Source organism: Apium graveolens, chromosome 10, assembly GCF_009905375.1.
Source record: "Apium graveolens cultivar Ventura chromosome 10, ASM990537v1, whole genome shotgun sequence".
NCBI classification, from domain to species: Eukaryota; Viridiplantae; Streptophyta; class Magnoliopsida; order Apiales; family Apiaceae; genus Apium; species Apium graveolens.
Window position 1 is genome coordinate 959,235 of NC_133656.1, and position 24,553 is coordinate 983,787.

The following is a 24,553-nucleotide window of genomic DNA, read 5'->3' on the forward strand; positions in this document are numbered from 1 at the left end:
CACAAAAACAAAAAAACACACCCATAACCCCATTAACCCACAAAATTCCTCCTACAAACAAGCCACAAACCCCACTCCAATTCAATTTCTAAACCTAAATCCTACCCTATATACACACAACCTCTCGATATACACTCTCATATACTTTCAACTTAAAAACTCTCTCCTACACACAAAACACAAATCTCAAACACTTATTCTCAGTTTCAATGGCCCCTAAGAGATCTCGAACTGCTGATAGCAGCAACACCATTCCTACTGCTGATTCTTCGAGGGGTACTGCTGCGAGACCCCTATTGGTGCACAGGGCTGCTGAGGAGGAGTATGCTTGGCTTCTGACGAAGCCGATTCTGAAGGAGAGGGGGTTTTTGCCATCGGGGAGGGATGGTGAGTTATTGCCGATGATTGCAGAGAAAGGGTGGATTACTTTTTGTGAGTCGCCGGAGGCGGTCCCGATAAGTGTGGTTCGCGAGTTTTATGCGAACGCCAAGGCCTAAAACAATGGGTACACTGTTGTTAGGGGGCTTACGGTTGATTACCAGCCCAAGGCGATTCGCCGTGTTATTGGGCAGCGACAAAGAAAGCCCCAGGAGGAAAATTGGAACGAGAAGACCCCCGAGGATTTTGATTCAGATTTGATTATTGCTACTCTCTATCATCCGGGCACGGTGTGGAATTTTAAGACGGGATTTAACGAGTATCGTTCTTTTCCGGCTGTTGCGATGAACAGGTATGCGCGTGCATGGAATGCCTTTATTTATGCTAATATTTTGCCTTCTTCATATGCACATGAGGTTACAGTTGAGAGAGCCAGGTTGTTGTGGGGGATTTTGAATGAGGATTATTATGTGGACCTTGGTGAGTTCATCTACCAAGGGATTTTGAAGTTTTTAAGGGGGAGGTCGCATAGCAACATCCCTTATGCCTTTGTTGTCATGAAGCTGTGCAAGGTAGTTGGAGTCCACTGGCCTTCTTATGAGCAGCTGCAGATGCCTGCTGCTCCTATTGATTCATGGACGCTGAATGCGATGCAGGAGTGGACGGGTGGAGAGCCCGAGGAGCATGGTTTGGGATATCGTCTTCCAGGAGGACGTCCAACAGCTGGTGCTACGATGGCTAGGCCCAGTCAGGCTCATGGCGAGGCAGGTTCTTCTAGAACCCAGGAGGCGATGGTTCAGGGATGGCTGATGCCCAGTACAGGAGGCTTTCCAGGAGGATGGATGCGATGTACGAGACGCAGAATAGGTTTGCACAGGAGCTCACCCTAGCACTTGGGACTGCTTTCAGAGGCCTTAGAGCTAACATCCAGTGGCCCGTTTTTGGTGAAGACTCTGCTTATCCGCCTCCTGACACTCCACCCTCTGAGGGTGATGATGATGATGATTTCTCTGAGTAGGTATACCCTGTGTTCCTTTCTATTACCTTCACTAGGGATATTGAAGATTTTAAGTTTAGGGGTGGTAGTTAAGGAACATATTTGTGTGTGTGTCATGTAGTTGCATATTCATGATAGTTTAGTTCATATAGTTGCATATTTTTTTCCATATAGTTTTTTTTATTTTTTTTATTTTATAGCTTTATTTATCATGACATTTAGCTCATGCATATACCATGATCCCTTTTGTGTTACTTTACTAATTGATATGTGATATTGATGCGAGTGTAGTGATAGCGGTAGAGTGATATTGAATCTTGTTAGGTTGACATGCATGCTAGAAATACTTGTAATTTCACTAAGTCTTAGAGTATGCTTAAGGACTAGATTGTTGTCATGGTTTGATGGTTTTTGAGTTTAATCTATTGATTATGCTTAGAATGTATGATAGGGTCTTAATGATAAAAGGCATGAAAAGATAAAATTGGAGTAAAAATTGGAATTCATTGCTAGTTGTGGCTATGCGTCAGGCTAGTAGCCGGCTCGTATTGTATGCGAGTAGTCTAGGGTTGAACAAGATGGAGCGAAACACACTTGCTCAGAAATAAAAAAAAAGAGAGAAAACAAATATGGTTTAATGCATAACTGATCACGAGTGAGCTCTTTGGTATTCGAGTTATAAGTTCTTAGGGGACTTTGTGCCTAGTGACCTAAGGCTTTTATAGTCTGGGATCCGCTAACCTAACGCTCGTTAAATGGATGCCATTGCATAAGTCTTTTGTGGACCTCACTCATTGCACGATCAAATAAGCATTTGTTTATTGTGTTGAATAAAAGCATGATTTCGTAATAAGCTCCAGTGATCTTGAAGTGTTATAAGTCATTTTGTGTCTAAAATTTATTCTTCGTATAATCATGTGATTGCTTTGAGGATAATTGAGTTATGATAATTGATCTAGTTTCGAAGCATATCTGTTAAGCATTCGCACACACCACGTTTCTAGTTGTATGTTAGCTTGCGTGATTTGATTGATCTTTAGTCGCCTAATTGCATTTGTTGAGATGTTATGTGTTGGTTAGTTTAGTCAGTGCGATGGGGATCGTTGTATTTCATGTAGTTTGCATTCATGCATGTTTTTATTTTGTTTTTGAGTCTGTGATGCTTGAGGACAAGCATCGATTTAAGTTTGGGGGTGTGATAAGTGGCATTTATACCAATTAGAATGTCTTATAATGGATTAAATTGATGTCTTGAAATCAAGTATTTTGTGTATTTGACGCATTTTTCTAGTGTTTTTGCATTTCAAGGTATAACTTACGTATGTAGGAAGAATTCATCATAATAAGCCTAGGGAAGTACATGGAATCAGTTGCAGGAAGTTGTGCGAAGAAATCAGCAAAAACAGGAGCAAGAAGTTCATTTTTCCAGAAGCATGCCAGGCGCCCGCCTGGGATCTGGGGCGACTGCTTAGAAGCTAAGGCGCCCGCTTGGAAAGCTGGGGCGGCCACTTGGGGTCGAGAATTTTAATGCTGGATTTTTAATTCGTGTTCTATTGGGCTTCTGAGACTGCTGATTCTTGTAGACTTCTATATAAGTAATATTCAGAGACGTTTCACAATAAGAAGAAACAATCAAGTATTAATCAAGCAAGGAGCAAGGAGAGAAGATTAAGAAGACCATTTTAGCACACCGCAATGAAGAAGAGGAAGCATACATTATCTTGTGATTCTTTTATTCGTTATAACAGTGGATGCTAGTTTTCTTTACTTTGAACCTTAATACTCTTGTGACGTACTCTGGTTTTAATAAGTATTTTATTAGTTTAAATTGTCATGTTATTATCATGTTTTCATATGAACCCATGGTGACAATGAGTTCTATCATGGGCTAATCGTGATAATGGGGTCATAGCAGATTTACTATGGATTTCTTTAGTTAATTGTTTAGTACCTTGGTATGTGATGATTATATGATATCTAGCATAGGTTGTGCTTATTCGTCTTATGTGCATCGCGAATATATAAGGTAGCCTGTTAATCTCTTGTGAAGCGATAGTGAATCTTGAGATTTAGAACTTGCCATGCTAGCATAGGTTCATGTATTGTATGCATGATTAGTGGGTAACTCTAACCGTTTTACTTGCCTTGTGTAATCATAATGAATAACTTGCGCTTAAATTGTTATGTTGTCAAATTCTGTAGACATATAGGGTCTCAACATAATTGATGCCTAATCAACTTCTATCTTAATTGTGGATGCTTGGTAGAATGGTATTTGTGCAACGAAAGTTGGCTTTTATCAGTTTCATGTTGTTCGTTTAATATCATCACCGTTACACGCTAAGGGTAATAACAATAACTATTGAAGGAAGTAGTAATGAAGTTATGATCTCATGTATGTTTAATATTGTTAATTCAAGTGTTATTTAAGTGTTCTATTCTCATAGTTAATTATAGTTAATAATTAGTTAATCAACCTTAAGTGTTATTGTCTTGACATTGAGAAGTAATCATATATTGGTGAGTAAGTGTTAATTAAATACAATTAGTCTGAGTCTCTGTGGGAACAATATAGAAATCATTCTATATTACTTGCGAATGCGTATACTTTCGTGAATTATTAGCGCATGTTTTGTGCCTAATAGTATGTTTTCCTACCCCCGACTTCTTGGATGTCAATGGGGCATTCAACAACGAATTATGTTAAATCTTGAATCTTAAACATTGTATAGGGTTTAGACCAAATTTACCAGGAATTCATTTGTCCACTTAATCAACCTTCCACTAGCCTCAGGGTTGTGAATTTTACCCCAAGGGGACTAGTTTTTGAAGATCTAGTCTACCACACCTAGAAATATAGTATAATTTCATGACTTTGTAGTCACGACTAATGCGAGTTTCTCAATACTAGAGTTGTTCACATGAGACTTCACTCTCTTATTTGGTGGATTTATGAGCCTCTATATTTTTCCTCAGAGGGACAAACCTCAATTACGTAATGGATTTTTTCATGTATAGATTCAGTACTTCTTCGGGTGTTCCGGTCATCTGCTCTTTCAATTCCTCAAATACTACTTGGCTTTTATTAAACCATAAAAAGTCCCTTAATTTCTTCAATATCGTGAAAAAAATGCAAGTACTTTCAACGAATTTGGAGAGGAACCTTCTCCATATCATACTCTTTAGTTCTATATATCCTTTATGGAACATGGGGGTTCTTTAACCAGGATCATTTGAGTCTTATCAATATTGGCCTTAATTCCCCTTTCGGAGATCATGAGTCCAAAAAAATTTCAAAGCATACCTCAAAGGCACACCTTGTAGGATTTAACATTATCTTGTGATGTCTCAGTACTTCAAATGCATATCGGAGGTATTCCACGTATTCTTCCTTGGCTAGGCTCTTAATTTTATTATATCGTAGACTCTCATGGTCTTTCAATAGAGATGCTAAAAAAGTTTTATTTTCTAACCTTTGATATGTGGCATTTGCTTTCTCAAAATGAAAGCAACAAAAAAATACATAATATTACAAAGTTAGTGAGGAGTGGTACCTTAGGAATGCCGTCCTTATTATCAATTTCTCGTTTTAAGGTTTCTTGCCCTCCTATGGCAAAATTCCTCTTTGTTTTGATCATCGTACTCTAGTTGGGATCAACATCGAGTTTATGTATAATCTACTCAAGATTAAATTCGGGTTTATCAGTCGATATCCATGCGAATACATTTCTACTTTTCTTTAAAAAAGCAATCAACTTTCCCTTAAAGGGTTCTTAAAACGAAGCTCCAAGATAAGTGACCTTACCTGATTTTTCAGGTGACAAAGGGATGAGAATTAGATCCCTTGCTGGCTTTCCTCATTGCTCGTTGGTCTCTTGGACTTCTATATCTTCTATTGGATTGACCCCCCAATTATATCGGGCCATTACGTGGATACATATATTTTGAGTTGGGAATTAGTGAATCCCATTTTCAGAGCTTTATATCATAGTATGACAACCAATGGGTCTTCATGGGGCGAGGACTTCTACCTTTCCAAATCAGAATCATCAAAATTGGTGGCAACTTTCACTGTCGCTCATTATGGTGTACTACCTTTCGGGCACAAGATTTCATTGAGTTTTTTGAAGTCCCATATGTCATTAGTCTTCTAAAGATCATATCGGTAACCGGCAATCTAGGCTGCATATTTTCCTAGAATATCTTGATCTCCCATCTTATTCTTCATAATCTCTCTTTCTATTACTTCCTTCACAATCTTGGTGAGTGTTTGGTATTCCTCTCCGGATCGGGAACTCAATTTTATTCCTTAGATGATGGCAATTGTCAGCGTTCTTTTCGTGAAATCTTGAATATGAATTCTTATTTCTCTTTTCAGGGTTGGTGCATAGTGGCTTCGACCATTGACCATCTTTTCATCAAGATTCTGTTTCTTGGAGCATTAAAACATACATACTTTATGAACTTCGGTTCTTGATTGTTCTTTCTCGGGGGAGAGTCAGAGTCTCTTTCAGGGATACCTATCCTAGCATCAAACTCTTGATCCTCCTTTTGCTTCTAATTGTTACCTTCATCGCCTTCTACTAGAGGCCCAGTTCTTTTTCATGTTGTTTATTCATACTTTCTTTCCCACTCTTGCAACTTTTGTATGCTTTTCAAATGGGTTTTGGCCAATGATAACTTAAAATTAACATCCAAGGCTCCTTACTGGGCGATCCTTGACATTTTATCATCCAAGTTTGTGGTCATCAAGGCCTTTCTTTGAATCAGCCTAGGTCGTATAAGGATTCCTTATATCCCCATTCTATATTCATGGGAGATGGAGAACTCTTTTCATGCACTCTTGCACCATCATTATTCATGCCCCTTGGAGTTTAAGAAAACTGGATGCACTATATAAAATCGTGCATCAGCTATTCTGTGAACTTCCTCACATGGTTAGCCAAATTACCGACTCTATCATACACGCAGATGGGGGTACCTTCACCTTCCTTGAAATATAGGTATTCATAATATCTCTTGTTGAGTGATATGTTGGATTATGCAGATCTTCAAGAGGTATCAAATCATTGGGATCAACCCTTGGAATTTCTATCTTTCTTCTTCGTGGAAGACCGTTCAGACCCACTATATCGGGGAATCGACCCTCAGACTCCAGGCCTTCCAATTCTTGCAAGTAGTTGTGTTTGTTGTTTCCTATCTATGTTTCTTTTCCTCTATTAAATCATGAGCTTTATGAGAAGGAAATCCTCACTTCATCATTCTAAGCTTTCAGTCCTTGAGGCCCTCGTGGCTTGGGACATCCTCCATCGGTTTATCATTTCATAAGAGTCACGTTCTTGGAGAGGCATCCCTATCACTTGATATTTAATCATCCTTCGTATAAGGGCCCAATTAATTATAGATTTGGTCATTGATGGGTTTGAAACCTTGAATATAAAGGGGCTCATAGCCTTTGCACGATCCACGTTAAATTTCACTTCCTTGGTTATAATCTTTGAACTCATATCCTAGATCATCCATGGCTTGTGAAAAGGAGAACATTGGTAGAAAACTATGACCCTTGAGGCATGCTAGAGCTAAGGCTCAAATACTATCTGAAGTTGGAGATCCGACCCTTGAACTTGAGGATTCTATCTTTAAAATTTGGGGATCTTGATTTGTCCCATTATGTTGAGATCGAGTTTTTGACTAACGCATCTCCAAACTTGTTGAATCTTGTTGATGTGCCCCTCATGAGCTCGAATTATTTTTGCAATGGTTTGAGGAATTGTCTATTCGCACCTTCGAGATTGATAACTTATTTTGACAACGTGCTCTTTGCTGGGTCATCTCCTTTGTGACGCGGTCTTCTTATCAGATGGATGATCACTGTCCTAGGTATCGGGACAAGAGAAATATCAGACTCTTTTATGAATGGGGCTCAACCCTACAAATACTAGGATTCTTACCCTTATTGCGATCGACTCCGAAGTTTACTCCAATCAGGTGGGTCAGCGTTCCTCCCAAATGAAAACATAATTGTTAACATCCGAAATACAATTGGCGATTCTTCTCTTGATTTTATACTCATTGATATCGGGGGTCGGTCCCCTGAATCAACGTTTGGGTCACAGAGAATCCCATTATTACGGGACCATCTTCCTGATTTTGTGATTGAGAGTTTTGATACTTCAATGGTGGAAGTGATGACTTGAGTTGTGGTTCGTGGATCTTTACTACTTCGTGTTTCCATATCTTATTGAAATTTTCAGGTGTGTGCTCCATGAGCACGGGTCCTCTCCTTATGGTTTGGGGATTCGTCCCTTCACGTACTCGGGGCTGAAAACGCCCTTTGACAATAGGTTCCTTGCTCAGATGTCCCCTTCTTGGGGAGATCTTCTCTTTACATGAACAATTACTGTCCTTTATATGGGGATAAGAGAAATCATAACTCCTTCCTTGAATAGGGTTCAACGCTTACAAATAGTGAGGTTCATACTCCTCATTTAGTCGACGTTAAAGTTTACCTACTCAAACTTATACATCATATAAAGTGGATGATCATTCATCCTTAAGGAAATCACAATCATTAACATGTGGAATTTGAGTGCTTGCCCTCTACAGTTGGGGATTCTTCCCTTGATTATGCATCCCTTGAGGTTGAAGATCATTATTTGGATCAACACTTGGGTAGCGGTGATCTCTGTCCCTGAGAGATTAGTCCATCAAATATTGAGGTTTGATTATGGTGGTATCTTACTGAAGAATGTGACGATGTGCATGTCAACAAGTGGTTTCCTGGTGCTTTTTCGTGCTCTCGTGGTTGCCGTCTTCTTCCCATAAACGGCGCCAAATATTATGTATAAAAAACTTAGATATATTTATTACACATATTTAATATTTGGATTTGATGAGTTTCGAATTTTAATGACTACACTTGTGTTTCGTGGCTTAAATTTGTTCTCACAAGATGCATACGTACCTTGTATGCTAAGGATCTAATCAAAAAGTAGTTCTTGGTGATGCCCTCTGGCCTATGGCGGCAAGGGCACTCCAAGGACGTAGTGCCTTTTATGTCCATCGAGGACTAGGTCTAGAACGTCGTTCTAGGAAATGGCCTCGTGACTTATAATGCCTTTTTAGCTTGGTGACGTTTAGAGCTACGCTCTAAAACGTTATTTGATGGGATGACGTATGGAGCTTTTTTTCCAAAACGTTCTTCTGAATTTGAGGCTAGGAATTAGGGTAGTCTTTGACAGTCTTTGAATTATGGTAGAATTGGGTAACTTGGTGGGTAAGTCTCCAACTCTAATTGAACTTTAGAGTCCTAGAAAGTACGAATCAGACTTATTCTGAATTTAGGTTACTTGGATACTACTTCTTGTAGAATACTTCCTTATTAGAACATATTTATTGATCTGTTTAATTAACCCAATTATTAATTACAAAGTTAATATATAATTAGGATTTCGGGACTCTTTATTGGACCAAATCAAATCTAATTAATACGATATTAGTTATGTCATGAAGGTTATTTTTTAATTCATATCAATTACCCTTGCTTAATTACTTAATTATCAATGCCGTATTTATTTTGAATGTATATTAATCCTAACTATTATATAAAATAATTATTTTTTATAACTAAAACACGTTTATTTATTTTTTCTTACTAAAATACTTTCTTATCCGAAAATATCACGAGCAATTCTTTTTAATAAAATAAAATAAATAAAATAATGTAATTATTAATCATTTATATTTTAATCTTAATTAGTATATAAAATCAATTACCTTTTCTCAAACTAAAACACGTAGCCTTTTTAATTTTTCCTAACTGAAAAATCTCAATTTTCAAAAATATCACGAACAATTCAATTCAATAAGATATTATAAAATATTATAATTACCATGAACTAACCAATTAACGTTTTCCATTAAAATATGTTATTTTTATAATCAAACAATAAATTTGTTTCTTTTTCAAAATAATACAAGAAATTCTAATAAAATGTAATTTAAATTAAAATATAAATTATTATATAATATTAAAAGAAAATATTTGCATAAAGAAGACCGGGTTTTGAAGTGTTTTGGTTTCCCTGGTTAGCGATGAGAAGAAGATGAGAAGAAAAGTGAAAGAGCCACGTGATTAGTTTGAAGCCCGACGTGTACGGTGTTGGTGGACCCTCACATCGAACCCTTTAAAACCCAAAGCGCCAGCAACTCAACTAAACTACTACTAGCACACAAACTCAAAACAACCCAAACCCCCCCCCCTTCTCTCGACTCGATCATTGTGTAACTGGTACGGACCTACCCCCCTCTATCTCTCTCCCCCACCCTCCTCTCTCTCTTCTAACCCCCCCTCTCTCTCTCTCTGTCTCTCTCTCTCTCCCCCCCACCCTCCTTTTCTCCCCCACCCCCTTCTCTCCCTATCCTGACCCTCCTTTCTCTCCCGCCCCCCTCTCTCTGTCTCTCTCCCCTTTTCTATACTTCCTTTTTCTGAATTTTGTTGTAATTAGATTTGATTCATGCTTACGGTTCGTTTAGTATGGATTGATGCGTTTCTTGATTTACATGATTTTGGGATTTTTGAAGAAATACTTATAACTTGATCATTTCTATACCTCTTGTTTTTTTATCCCCAAATTGTACATTTTTTTTTAATTTATAGGTATCTCTATTTATTATTTAGCTTTACACACACTAACTTTATCTAGGGGATATTACTAGTAATTTTGTTAAAACTCTTTCTATTTAAGTGCTTGCTTACTCATGTTTTAGCTGAATGGTTGCTTATTTTATTTCATTTTTTTAGTATAGATTAACAATGCAGGGTGACAAACTAACCGAAAAGGGCAATCCGGCTGTCTCTGCTTTCCCGTTAACATTTGAGAATAGCGAATTTGGGCTCTCTGGTTGTGATGACTACAATGGCCAAGTAGATTTTACGTCTTTCTGTCAGTTGCCTCATCCAGTTGATCCTTTACCGTGGGAGGATGCAAACCTTTCTTACCTCCCCAATAAACAAGAACTTTCCAGTGTCACTGCTCGTAGATTCCTGAATCCTGAGGCCAGCTGTGCACAAGCGGGTTATCAAATGAACAGGCAATGCGGGGATACAAATACTCCTACAATTTCAAGGCCCGAGAGCAGTAATCATTCTGCCAGTCTACGGGGTAGATTTTTGTCGCATCATTCCCACAGATACCCGCAAATAAAACCTGCAACGGATGCTAAAGCCAACATGGATGAAACTGGTAGTTTAAAGATCCATGGAAGATTTCTCAGCCTAGGACCTGAAAGTAACCTATATGATACGACTTCAACCAACATAGTCACTCCGGCTGCCTCTTCTAGTAATGGATTGATTTCAAGACCTTTTCATATTCTACAGACATCACCAGAACTTTATATGCAACAAAATATGCTTTCAATGCCCAACAACAGGATTCCAAATTCTGAAAGTAAGAGGGATCCGAAACATGATACCATTCAAGGTGATCAGCTTGCATCTTCTTCGGCATATAGCAGCAGCTCAACTGCTCTCCCTCTTTCGGGGAAAAACAGAGTGATTACTTTGGCATCACAATCTCATAACCGTACAGGCACTGCTATTGGAATAGCTCCACGTCAGTTACGTAATATAGAAAGTTCCCAAAACCTTTCGTTGTCATCTATTGTTTACCCTCGTCTTCTTAGAACTGAACAAAGAGGTGTCCAGCATGGATATTCAGGTATTTCTCTTAGTTTCCTACTTCCTTGCATATAATAGCAAAAAATAGATCCTAATATTGTATACATAGATTGATAATGAGTAGCGTGGTAATAATCTGGCAAGTTTCTTGATTTAAGTATAAATTGGAGAAGAGTATTGGTAGGATATATATGAAGTGCTCAGACATATTATTTTGCACTCTTTCTGATCAGTCAAGATACTTTAGAGGCCGATTATTACTATCCAGGTTGTAGTTCATAAGACCAAAAGATTTTAGTAACTGCCATCGATAGGTTTTTTTGTTATTAATAAAACACCGATGTGTAAGAAGTTGCGTCGTAAGGACCTGTTACCTGTATAATTTTTTATAAAACCTTGAACATGTGTTAGACATGTATTCCAATTCTTATATGTACTGTTTCGTGATCCTCGTTTTTAATATCTATGTTACTAGGTGTGATTGTCCAAATTTCCAAAGCTTGTCAAGTTTAAGTTCATTCATCTGAATCCTAATATGTTCAAAGAATTACAAAAACACTTCGGGGAGCAATTAAGAAAGATTATGTGCCTACAGTTAATAATTCCTTGTAGTTTTGTATTGTTTGGAGAATCATTATTAAAATTTTACATATAGAATTTTGGTTGGTGAGATTTTGTTGTCAGTGCAGTATGTTTCCATGCCCATTCGGCTATTGTTGGTAAGAAGTGTTGAAGGTGTCTATATTCCTAAAACAAAATCAAACTCATTTCGGTAAAATGTTGTAAAAAGATGTCTAGACTGATTAATGGTTGCAGGCCTATGCAAAGCTTGATATGTAAGTTGTTGTCTTTTGGAAAAGGAGTAAGCTAATGTTTCTGTTGCTCCCACCAGACTAGCCAGGATCAATCAATGCTAATGCTGGTTTTGATTAGATGGGGATAAATTTATGGCACTGGGATTTGTGTGGTTGTACTAGATTTAGAAAACTTGTCTCAGTCATAATGCTTAGCATGAGTCTTTACTTTATTTTTATTCATGTAGTATTTATGTCTTGGTGATGTGGGATTAATGTCATCTACAGATTTTGGTTTCCTTCTGGTCAAAACTATATTGTTGTGACAATCCGAGGGCATTCAAGTATAATTGAAAGGAATTTTTTTTTAAAGTTATGTGATGCGGAACACATAATCAAAGATTTTATTTTTAATGAATCGGTATATATTAATAGGGCTAAATTATTTGCAATTAATTAGTAGTATTTAGTATATCAGAGTTCACATGATTATCCTGACAAAAAAAAAAGAGTTACATGATTATTACCTTTATTAAATACAGGTGTAGCTAATTATTAGATAGTGTTATCAGTTGGGATAACTTTCCTTTTATTTGGGATTTTTACTTCACTAAGTATTAGAAGAATGTCTATTGATACCAATGTAAGCATTATTATTGTTAGTATTATTAGTATTAGTATTACTATTGTTTTAAAAGTATTATCATTAGAGCTGAATTATATGAGTATTTCATACTAAGTCTGCGGATTTGTGATGCATTCGGCATATTATCTGAGTAGATAGGTAACGTAGACCCCTTTTCCTACATCCAAGTGGGTTTCAGAGCCAAATTTTAGTTATTCGATCCTCCCAAACACTGCCAACTACTATTATAAATTACCACTATCATTAGGCACCAGCAGCAGCGAACAACCACCATAAAACCTGTCACCAGCAACCACCAGAAGCTGTCATTTGCAGCCCCCAAAAGCCATCAGCAGCGCCAAGCATCTGCAAGGCACCGGGCTGCAGCCCTCTGTCCCAATCGCTAATGTGAGGGTCGCCAGGCACCATATTTTTTTCACATGTTCTTTTATATTTCGGCAACTACATCCAGGTTCCTCAAAGTTCTGAAATATTTTCAAGAAGATCCTTTGTCTTTTGGTTCTTATGGTTTAATAGTAAGAACTGTCACCGCAAAGAACTCTGGCATTATTGCTTCTGATATATTATTTTGTGCCAAGAGACATAGTCAAGCTATAATGAATTTACTTCCATTATTGCGTCCACGTATATATTATATAAGGACTCGATGATTTAATTTGGCAGTTGGATTGAGTATACAAGATCATTAATAAGATAACAGATTTAATTAATGACATGTTTTGCTAGATTTGAAGCAGTGGAGAAAACTATTTAAGTTGGATATAATGGCGTAATCGAGCCTCTCCAAGATAGATCATGATGACTTTGTTTGTGGGAACGAAATTCAAGATAATTTGGATGGAGTAGATCCTCGAGTATTCAAAAATTTCAAAGTTTTTCACTTTTTGTTGCATTCTATTCATGGACTACAATATTGCAGTTTTTATGTTGCTCGTCACTTGGTGTTTATGAAACTCATGGACAAGTTTTTAGTTACCAGGAGAATCTTGCGGAACATGAATTTAAAGTTTTACTTGGTAATTATTTTGGATGATGTTAATTAGTTGGTAGTTTTAACTATTAAAAAATTAGGTGTTTATTCCCTTCATTAAATATAATAGTAGATAATTATTAGGCATTGGTTATCAATTAGGATTAGTTTCTTTTATTTGAATATATATATTTATAATTGTAATCATCACTATTATTTGAAGTTTAATTATATGAGTTTACCATAAAAACAATTCAAATCTTTTATATGTTATGCGGAGAATTGGTAAGTATTCCTTTCCACCCTTGTCCTGCAATAAAATATTTTAGATAAAGACTATTTTGTTGGGATAATGATTTGAATTAATGCCCATTGTTGCATGGAACTTGTTTTGTACTTGCTTGTATCTTTTTGTTAACTTGTATAATATGCTAATGTTTACTAATATGCTCTATCCAGTCCCTGGACGGCTCTCGGTTATTGAGCATGGTTGACTTGGATCTGTGCCTCATAATTTATACTTGATGAGTAGTCTCATAGTGAAGTTGGTGGTCAAATGCTAGACAGTTGTTTGCAGCCCTTAGCTTGAACATTCACTAATCCTCAGTATTTTTTTAAACAGGGGTCTCCGTTGTTCATGAGGGCAGTCTCGATGATGCTGCTATGATAAATGTATTACCGGATATAAATAAGTTCCAGATTAATAGACCTGCTGTAGATACACATTTTGTATTTCCAAAGAGGCATGGGATTCAAGGTACCAATGCTCAGGCGCCTGAAGGATCTTCCATCCCAATTGATAGGGGTGTTCAAGCAGCTAGTAAGAATATATCGACAATTGGGAAACAGTTTGACTAATTTGTGGCCATGTTTAAGTATTTGTTTTTCATGTATATTTCCTTCTAATGGCTCTTTTGTTACTTTTTAGTATTATTACCTGGGGAATATGGGTACTTGGGTAGGGGATAACTTCTTTATGATATGCAAACAAGAATATATCTGTACACATCTTTGTTGTAGAGACAAGCTGTACTTGTGCACTTTTTTCGAGTTTAATTGTAGAATGGAATTTTCACTAGTTGCTGAAGATTACAAAGTGTTATACGCTGAGGGATACATCTGAACATGTAAATTTTTCTGATAGTGCAATACAAAGATGAGATTCTTTTGAACGTGAGATCACATGTGCGAATAACTCAAACATCGCATGTGTTCTTTTTCTGTCTTGGAGTTGGAGAACTTGGGTGTTGAGAGAGAAACTTTGAAGCAACAGTTGACTTTTTTTTGTGCTGGATATATTGTTTTCGTGTAAACAACTCATGTTTGGATTTGAATTCATAATAATGTAATAGTGAAATCTTTTTACAGGTAAGTACTACAAGTCTCTTAATGACATACCAGTCTGTCGAGATCGTAACGTTTCTTCAGCATATGGTAATTTTCATTTATAATAACTCCAAGGTTTTTTTGCAATGATGTAATTTACTTTCTCTCAACAGTTTTTTGTTTTAATTTGATATAGGTCAGTCTCCAGGTAAGCTTGTTTTGCCTTCTGCAAATTATGGAGGACCCTTAACAGAAAATGGTATGTATGATATTACTGTCTGAATATTCGGTTTTCCTTTGGTTTCCCGTTGTGCTGCATATATTAATGTTTGTTTTCCTGAGATTAGGCCCACCACAAAGCTGCTTACCTATTCAGAATTGGAGACCCATGTCTACTACTGGTATGTAGCATCTATGCATGTTTGTACTTTAACTTGTATACACTTGGGTAATGGTAAACTTCTTGGAGCATCTTGTGATTCAATTACCAATCCGCATATAGGTCAAGATCTTCCAGTTGCAAAGATCAATGAGGATCATCGGGATTACGAAATTCTTAATAGACCATCTCTTAAAAGGGGAGCAGTGCAATATCCTGTAGATGCTACTTGGGTTCATCACAAGAAATTAACACATAATCCAACTATTCCTCCTTCCACATCACACAAACCAATTCCTCCTTTGACGTCATGCAAACCGATTCCTCCTTCCATGCCATACAAGGCAGTTCCTCCGTCCGTGTCAGGGAAACCAGTTCCTCCTCCTGTGTCATTTAAACTACAGAAGGCTCCTGCTTTGCTCCCTACAGCAACTACAACCCATCCCTCGATGTCTGCATTACCTCATATAAAATGGCAAGGTATTTTTCTAACTTTCTGTTTGTCATTTACATGCTTCAAATTCTGCATTAAATTAGAACTAGAGAAATGTGGTGTTGCGATCTAGGATATATACTGTCATTTATTAGCATATTTAATAGTGACAAAAATGGTAGGCATTTTGTTCTGTTATTCTCCATCAAGTTACCTTCTGTCATTTTTTTAGGAGCATAATAAATGAATATATCAGTCTTTTTTGAATTAAGTTTGTTGAATAATATAATCCATTTAAGGCCTTTTCTAATACGTAATGGTTTTAAAGGTTTTAGATGAGTTTGTTACTTAAGATTGTAATAGAGCTCGGTTTAGGAGGGGTCGTGGGTTCAAATCCTTCCACCCCTATCTGTTTAATTAATTGTTTGGTTGTCTTTAATCGTACGATTTGGAAGGAGTATTGAATAATATATGATCCAATTAAGGCCCCCCTATAAAACCTTACTCACCTTGTTTTTAATCCATATGATCCAAGAATTCCGAAGGGGCTTCTAGCTAAAGTGTGTTAGCATAGGTAGCCTGCTCATACTAGTCATATTGATCCTGCAAAATTATTTAAAGATTATTTGTAGGATTGTTTTTTGGTATCACATATAGGTTATTCTCCAATATGTACCTGTGAAGGGATTTCTCCAAGCTTGAGCTTCCGACTTCCGTGCATTTTCTAATGCACATCAAGGCACTTTGACATTCACAAGCTTCTCAATTCCTTTTGCTTGATTGTTTTACTCGGTCTGACCACATATTTGCATTTGTCGGCTATGACTTTAAGCTTGAAAAGTTAAGACGGGCTTCTGTTATTTGACCCAGTTTTAGTCACCTTTCTTCTGCAGCTAGCTCGATTCTATCGTCTTTTATGTTGATTTTACCTTTTTTGCTTTTGCATTATAAATTTAATTGTTGTGAAACAAAAGAAAACAACCTAAATCCGCTGACCGCTGTTGACTGACCACATGTACTTCTACATATTTTGTGTATCACAACTCACAAGCATTGACCACTTGGAAGTTCTTACAGGCATTGATGAACAACCTGAACCAACTGGTGACAAGTGCTTGATATGCAGAAGGGATCTTATATTCTCAGCAGAAGGACCTGTAGAGCGGCCACCGATTTCACCTCCTGTTGCTGTTCTTAATTGTGGCCACACATTTCATGATAATTGCTTACAGAAAATCACTCCTGAAGATCAATCCAAAAGTCCTCCATGCATACCGTGTGCCATTGGGGAGAACTAGCTTACCTAACCTTTTTTGGGCAAAAACAAATCATCTGCGGTAGTTTGTGGTCGGGAAATATTTTTGGTGTTAATATTAACAGAAAATTGCATGTTATCAATTGGCTGAGGTCTGTGTAGAGTTAACATGTCTCAAGCAGGTGTTGCTACTTAACTTTTGGTATTTCAAATTTAACTTTTGGTATTTCAAATTTTAAGGACTTATTGAGCTAATACAGTAGTATGTTACAACTTTTGTTTCTTGAGTAGGTCCTGTTAGAGCAGTCTATTAGGCATGGTAATCAAAGATCTTGGGAAAATCTGTTGAATCCAGTTCAAAGTTTCTATGTTTATCTTGCTGTGATATTGCTTCTGGTGCCAAGTTTGTCATTTGTACGTATTACTATAACCATTACGAGTCCGTGCTTCGCACCAAGGCACTTTAAAATATTTTTTTTATGAATTTATGTAAAATATTTTTTTTACTTTTTAAGAATTATTGTGAATTATTTAATAAACTCATCGAATGATAATGAAGTAAACAAAAATTAGATACTATATGATATTAAAAATTTCAAATATGACATCTCTTATTTTAGTTTAGTTATTTTTAGAAGGTAAAATTATTGAACTCATTAATTAATTAAATTAAAGTAAATAAAACAAATTTTAGACAATAAATCACATTAAAAAATTGGAAAACTTATGCTTAGAAATTTGGGTTTGAGACAATACATTACATTAAAAAGTTGGAAAAGTTATGCTTATAAATTTAGGTTCATGTTCTTAAAAAAAATTGAGTTTAATATTTCAGACTATAAAATTAAAATGCAACAACTTGTGTAAATTGTAGAAAACTTCTTCTTACACGATATTTTTTTGTACTATTTTTCTTTTCTATAGTTTTGTCGCCTTTGAGGATTTGGAGACCAGTTGGTGAAATGACACGTGAAATAGTACCTGAAAGTTTGCCGTGATAAGTAGGACTCGGAAAATATACACCAACTTTTTTAAAGATTGAGCTTGACTTTTATTAATCGTCATTGCAAAATATACTTGTAACGGCAGCTATCTCATCTTAAATATGAAAGGCCACTTAAATTTGCTTTCATTTAATGTTGTGGTAAGGCTCAGAATAATATATATAAGTTTGATATTTTAAATGTTGAATCTGCTAACTCTTCTACGTAGATATGATTTAAGTGTTCTAGTATAGAAGGATCTAGGCATTGTTTCATATATCAATTTGATTGATAATCAATTCCAAAATCATAGGTAAATATCTTGGTCATATATTTTTTTTTAATTTGAGTTAAGACATACTAGTGTTGCGGTTTTTTCTAAAATTTGTGTTTTTTGTTATAAATACTATTATAATTTCAGAATTAGAAATATTTCATAAATGCTTATGTACCCTTAAACATTTAATTAGAATGATAACGGAAAATGTGCAACAATATTCACATAAAAAATGCATCTTAAACTGAACGAAAATGTAATATAATAATAAATTAAAAGTATCTAAAAATTTGAAAAGGATATATTATTACTTAGAAACCTAATATAAAACTTTGACAAATGTCTAGATCTTTTATTTAGGTACTAAACGGAAAAATTCTGAAGCAAACACTTTAGATACTTTGATGCAATCTTCCCACATTAATCCAAATATGAAAATATCAATATAACTCACTTCTTCTGCCAGTTTAGACAAAAAAATTATGAGTATTACATTCAATTGTTGATTTATATAAATTTAATGAAGCATTGTGATCACATTTAATAACGCACATTAATGTATGAAAAATAAATATTAGTTAATTTTAAAATTTTAAATATTTGTAAAGGTCATAAATACCTGATTTCATTCATTCATCATAATTGGAAGTTATTATTCTCAAACAATTTAACAAAGAATTACAGAAGGGGATTGAATGTAATTCTGACTTCTTTTTGATTTTAAGAATTGTTCTATCTTAAATATATATAGTTGTGTTTGATTTGGCTAAAGTGTGGAATGAAAGTATTGAAGAAATTAGACACAAAGTAATCAAATACAAGTATTTAAAAATTTTCTGGTGGATTGAACTTTTTCACCAGAGATATATATAAATTCGAGAACTCTGTGATGCAATGTTTGCACATAACTGCTTACAAGTTGAACTTACAAACTACAGATAAATTCTTTACAGATTTTCCTTTTTCTATTTCTCTGGTAAATTGCTTACTAACTTTATTGATGTTCTACTTGCTACCCTTGATAGGGTATAAAAGACCCGTATAGGCGTCAACCTGGACTAAAGGGAGGCAGGCTCAACTGACCTGCTAAGACCCCCCTCTCCCAGGCCAATCAAGCATAAGAGCCCAGGCCCGGGTCTATCCTATTTCCCGGATCCGGATCCGCCTTCATACCCGGATCCGGATCGGGGCGAAAACCGCAGTGAGGGAGGTCCCAGCAAACACATGCACATCCCACAACCCGCCAAGCAAAGGTACGTGGGCACGTGACTATGACAGCTATCAACAACCAGCACACCAGACAAGCACGGCGCGTGTCAGAGGCCGTTAGGACACTCTGGAGGTGGTCCTCCCCTGGACACGTGTAAGCAATCCACCCAAGCCAGGCGTCCTCTGGTCCCAAGATCCAACGGCCCAGATTTAGAGGTAACTACCTCTAAACCCTACCTTGGGGCTATATATACCCCCAAGGCTGAAGGGTTTAGGGGCTGGAAAATATTCACTCTTGCACACTCACACACTCTCATACATTCAAAAATACACAGCAACAATCACATATACACATCCACACACAAACACACAGCAGCCTCTAAATCACATAAATATACATACATTCGTCTTCTCCAAAGCCTGTTCTTATTCTTACACCGGAGGCGCCGTGGGAGCCAAACCCCCCTTCCGGTGTTATTTTGCAGGCGCCCAACCAGCAGCTACACCCCACCCACGCACAGAAGGTCCAGGAACGCTATCGGACGGAGCCGCCCGCTCACCGGAGTTATCATTTGGCGCTAGAAGGAGGGGCGCTCCATCCTTGGGTCTCGGTGCCCCTGGATTCATCTTCATCAGCAAACTCTTGAGAGAGTCCACTTTTAAACCTGTAAGAACATAAACAACCAAACCCTTTCTTGAATTTGAATTTTCACCGTAGCCACGTTTATGTGAGCTTGTTGCTTTAGGCCACGTTTGTTTGAGCCCGCTCTTGTTTGTTAAGTTTTAGTTTAGGGTTTGATAATCTTGATAATCTTGAAGCCTGGGGTTTGATAGTCTTGGTAATTTTAAAACCCAGAACTGTTTTAGCTTGCGTATTTTCTTTTGTGTTCAAGAGCCTGCTGTTCTTGTTTAGTATTATTGTTAGCAAAACCTAGAAAGTTTGCTTGCTGTTATTCTGGATTTTTTTTTGTAACCTTCAAAAAAGCAACCTCAGATCCATATTTGTAGCCTCAAATCTTGGTCAGTTGTTTGTACATTTGTGATAATGGCAAGAGCAGGAAAAAGTATAGCTGGTAGGCCCTCCGCCAGTACCCATATTCAGGATCAAGACCCCTCTCAAGTCCAAGAACCTGGAGGAGACAGAGAGATCTTCCAGGAGCAACCACTGACGCAGCATACCCCGGTAGGATGCTAGAAATGTCATAGAGCTCAATCAGTACAAGTACACCAATATTTCAGTTGCAGAGGAGCCTATGACTAACTTAACAAGCCACGAACTTGCTGAAGCAATCAGGCTCTACAGAGATGAACAAGCCCGGGCTCAGATGGAATTTGAACAAGATGATGAGCAAGAAGAGTCTGGGGACTCTCAGCAATCCAGGAGATCTGTCTTCGACCGAATTGGGGCTAAGGCAAAGAAGAATCAAAAAGAGCCTAGTAAGAAGGAGACAGAAGCAACCAGAAAGAAAAAGTTTGAAGAAATCAGAGAACAGATAAGAAAGGAAGAAGAGGAAAAGCTGGAGCAAAAAATTCAGAAAAGAATGCAGCTGGAGGAGGAGAGACTCTTAGCTAAAACAAGAGGCAAAAGAACTCGGAGGGACCCTACCCCCGAACTCATTTCTGATGACGAAGAGGAGGGTCAGAAAGATCTCAAAGACATGATTTACGAGCTCCAGAGAAAAATGGAGAAAGATTCCGGGTTGGAAGTTGGGGAGACCCTCACGCCCTTCAGTCACTCCCTAGAAGCCATCCCTCGACAGAAAAATCTCAAACACTACAACTTCGACTCTTTCGATGGATTGAGGGATCCGGAAGAGCACCTCAACTACTTCGAACAAATAGCTCAGATATATTATTACAATGATTTGACGAAATCCAGATTCTTCGCCTCGACCCTCAAAGGGGGGGCTCAAAGATGGTTCAGCAGAATCCCATCAAGAAGCATCCACTCCTGGAAAGAATTCAGAGGAGCCTTCCTTAGAAGATTCAGAGCCAATAAAACACATGAAATGCACATGTGCCACCTGGAGACAATCCGCCAGTATGATAACGAAGCACTCTCAGCCTATATGCGGAGGTTCCAGGAAGCCATCAACAAAGTTTCGAATCTCGATGAAAGGGAGGCTCTAAGCATATTTCGAAGAAACCTGGATCCAGAACACAACGAGAGGTATATTGTGGAGTTGATAAACAAAGAGCCCCAAAGCCTGGCCGCGGCTTATTCTATGGCAGCCCGGTTCATAAAAGAAACAGATGTTCTCCAGGCGATGAGAATGACTCAGAATGGAGGAAACAGGAACAAATCTTCTGATGACCGATCGAAAGGGGGTTACCATCAGGAGAAAAAGTTCAAACAAAGCAACCAAACCCAGCAAACAAACGTTGTACAAAACACACCAATATTCCAAAGATTGGGCCCTAAAACAGAATCCAAAAGTGATCCTGGTCCACCTAGGCAGGCAAGGGAGCCTAGGCAAGAGCCAGAGTGGACACCACTAAACAGGACCCGGGAAGAAATACTGAAAGAGATCAAGGGAAAACCATTCTACTATCCTCCAAAGTCAATGCAGACTCCCCTAGAGAGCAGGCCTTACAACAGGCAGTGCGACTATCATGAAACCCATGGACACAAGACTGAAAATTATCTCTCTTTAAAATACTTCATTGAAGATCAAGTCAAGAAAGGCAACCTGAATCAATACATCTCAAGGGAGAAAAATCAGAGAGAAGAAAGGCAAAGAAAAGGTAAGAATGTGGTAAATGTGGTCCTGGGAGGTTCACACTCTCCCCCTAGGAGCCTGGGCTCGGGAGATGAGGTGTTCTCCATTCAATCCTACCCGGAGATGATGATCTCATTCAGCAGCAAAGATTATGAAGGGGTCAACCCGAATCACAACGAAGCCTTGGTGGTAACACTTGATATCTTTGACAACGAAGTAAGAAGGATGTTGATCGATAATGGATCCTCAGTAAACATACTCTTCAAGTATACCGTGGACAGGATGAAGCTTGGGAGCGTACGCTCCAATGAATGCCAAGAGGACCCTCTGTATGGGTTCGGGAACAACTTGGTCCCGATCCAGGGAACTTTATACTTGCCAGTCGTATTCGGATCGGGCTCAAATCAAGTTACCCATGTGATAAAGTTCTACGTGATCAATACCCCTTCATCCTACAACGGCATAATCGGGCGCTCGACCTTGACCAGGATCCAAGCAATCACCTCCATATCACATTTGAAAATCAAATTCCCAACTCCAACCGGGGTAGGAGAAATCAAGGGAGACTATGAGATAGCTGAAAGATGTTATAGCCAGGCTCTGGTAATGGCTGAAACCCACCAAGACAACAAGAGAAAGGCCGTGGTACTCCGGAAACAACAAAGTGTTAAGAAACATCGCCCCCACTCAAGGGACGATGCGAGAAAAGAAGTTCAGATCATAGAGTCCCTCTCAAATCCGAAAGCAACCAAACCAATCTCAGAAGAGCAAAAAAACAATCAAGTCACAGAAGGGATTGAATTGAGCCTAGGCCTTGGCCAAACCAACCCTACTGTGCAAGAAACCAACCCAGAGGCTTAGATTTATATGAAAAAGAATACAGAGGCTCGGATCCAGAATATGGTATCAAATACAGATCAATCCAAGATAGAGGCCGCTGTTGAAACAGAAATAATTCTGATCAATACAAGCGATCCTTCCAAAAAGATAAAGATAGGATCCGGACTCGAAGCTAATTTCAGAAAAGATCTGGTATCGCTACTCCAAGGGTACTATGATATATTCGCTTGGACCCCGAAAGACATGCCCGGGTTGGATGAATCCATAGCGATGCATAGCTTGGACGTTAACCCAGAGAGGAAACCAGTCAAGCAAAAGAGAAGAAATTTTTGCCCCAGAAAGGCAGAAAGCAATCGATGAAGAAATTGAGAAACTACTCAAAGCTGGAATAATATGCAAAGTCAAGTACCCAGAATGGCTGGCAAATGTAGTGATGATGAAAAAAACAAACGGAAAATGGAGAATGTGTATCGACTACACAGACCTGAACAGTGCATGCCCCAAAGACCCCTACCCCTTGCCAAATATTGATCAATTGATCGATGCAAATTCTGGGCACGTAATGCTAAGTTTCATGGATGCCTACTCGGGGTACAACCAGATTAAGATGAATCCCAAAGATATCCTAAAGACAGCCTTCATCACGCACAGGGCGGTCTATGCCTATGTGATGCTGCCTTTCAGATTGACCAATGCGGGAACAACATATCAAAGAGCAATGAATAAAATCTTCAAAGACCAGATTGGAAGGAATCTGGAATCATATGTCGACGACATGATCGCAAAGTCTACGAGCATCCCTGGGCACATAGGAGACCTGAGAGAATGCTTTGACAATTTGAGAAAATACTCACTCAGGCTCAATCCAGAAAAATACACATTTGGAGTAGGGGCAGGAAAATTCCTTGGATTCATGATAAGCAACCGAGGAATTGAAGCCAACCCAGAAAAGATAAAGGGAATCCAAGAGATGAAGGCTCCCAGAACACAAAAAGATGTGTAGAAGCTAGCAGGATCACTAGCTGCACTCAGAAGATTCATCTCCAAGCTAGCTGAAAGATGCCTACCCTTCTTTGACCTATTAAAAGGAGCAACCAACAAGAGAGAAGTTAATTGGAGCCCGGAATGCCAAAGCGCATTCGAAGAAATCAAAAGGTACCTTTCTCAACCCCCTGTGTTAACCAAAACTCAACCCGGGGAACCCCTATCCCTTTACCTGTCAGCAGGGGCCCTGGCAGTTGGAGCAACCTTGATCAGGGAAGAGAACGACAAACAGCAACCAGTTTATTATGCGAACCAAGTGCTAAAAGATGCAGAGACCCGGTACCCGAGGCTAGAAAAGTTTGCTTTTGCCTTAGTCACAACATCCAGGAAGCTCAGACACTACTTCCAGGGAAGGGAAATACGAGTTGTAACCAATCAACCATTAAGGAAGATAATACACAAGCCAGATGTCTCAGGGAGGTTGGTAAATTGGGCAGTTGAACTAAGTCAGTTCAATCTGAGTTTCATTCCTAGGACAACAATCAAAGCCTAGGCTCTAGCTGATTTCAGCATAGAATGCAATTTCCCAGAAGAAGAGCTCGTGCCCATGAGCATTGACCCTGAGAGAAACACAGATCAAGAAACAGAAGCCTGGGCTCTCAAAGTTGATGGTTCTTCAA

General features: G+C 38.1%; 1 protein-coding gene across 4 annotated transcripts; it reads left to right on the top strand.

Moving 5' to 3' along the window:
• Positions 1-9,455: 9,455 nt before the first annotated feature.
• LOC141690080 (uncharacterized) lies at positions 9,456-17,115 on the top strand. 4 transcript variants are annotated; one of them, XM_074494684.1, is made up of 8 exons: positions 9,456-9,665; positions 10,179-11,097; positions 14,090-14,287; positions 14,836-14,901; positions 14,990-15,052; positions 15,141-15,194; positions 15,296-15,652; positions 16,683-17,115. In XM_074494684.1, the coding sequence occupies exons 2-8, from the start codon at positions 10,191-10,193 to the stop codon at positions 16,901-16,903; spliced, it is 1,866 nt and encodes a 621-aa protein (XP_074350785.1). In that variant the 5' UTR covers positions 9,456-9,665; positions 10,179-10,190; the 3' UTR covers positions 16,904-17,115. The 4 variants fall into 4 exon arrangements, with proteins under 4 accessions (XP_074350785.1, XP_074350787.1, XP_074350786.1 ...); XM_074494686.1 differs by having other exon boundaries at positions 14,090-14,224; XM_074494685.1 differs by having other exon boundaries at positions 10,184-11,097.
• Positions 17,116-24,553: the final 7,438 nt, after the last annotated feature.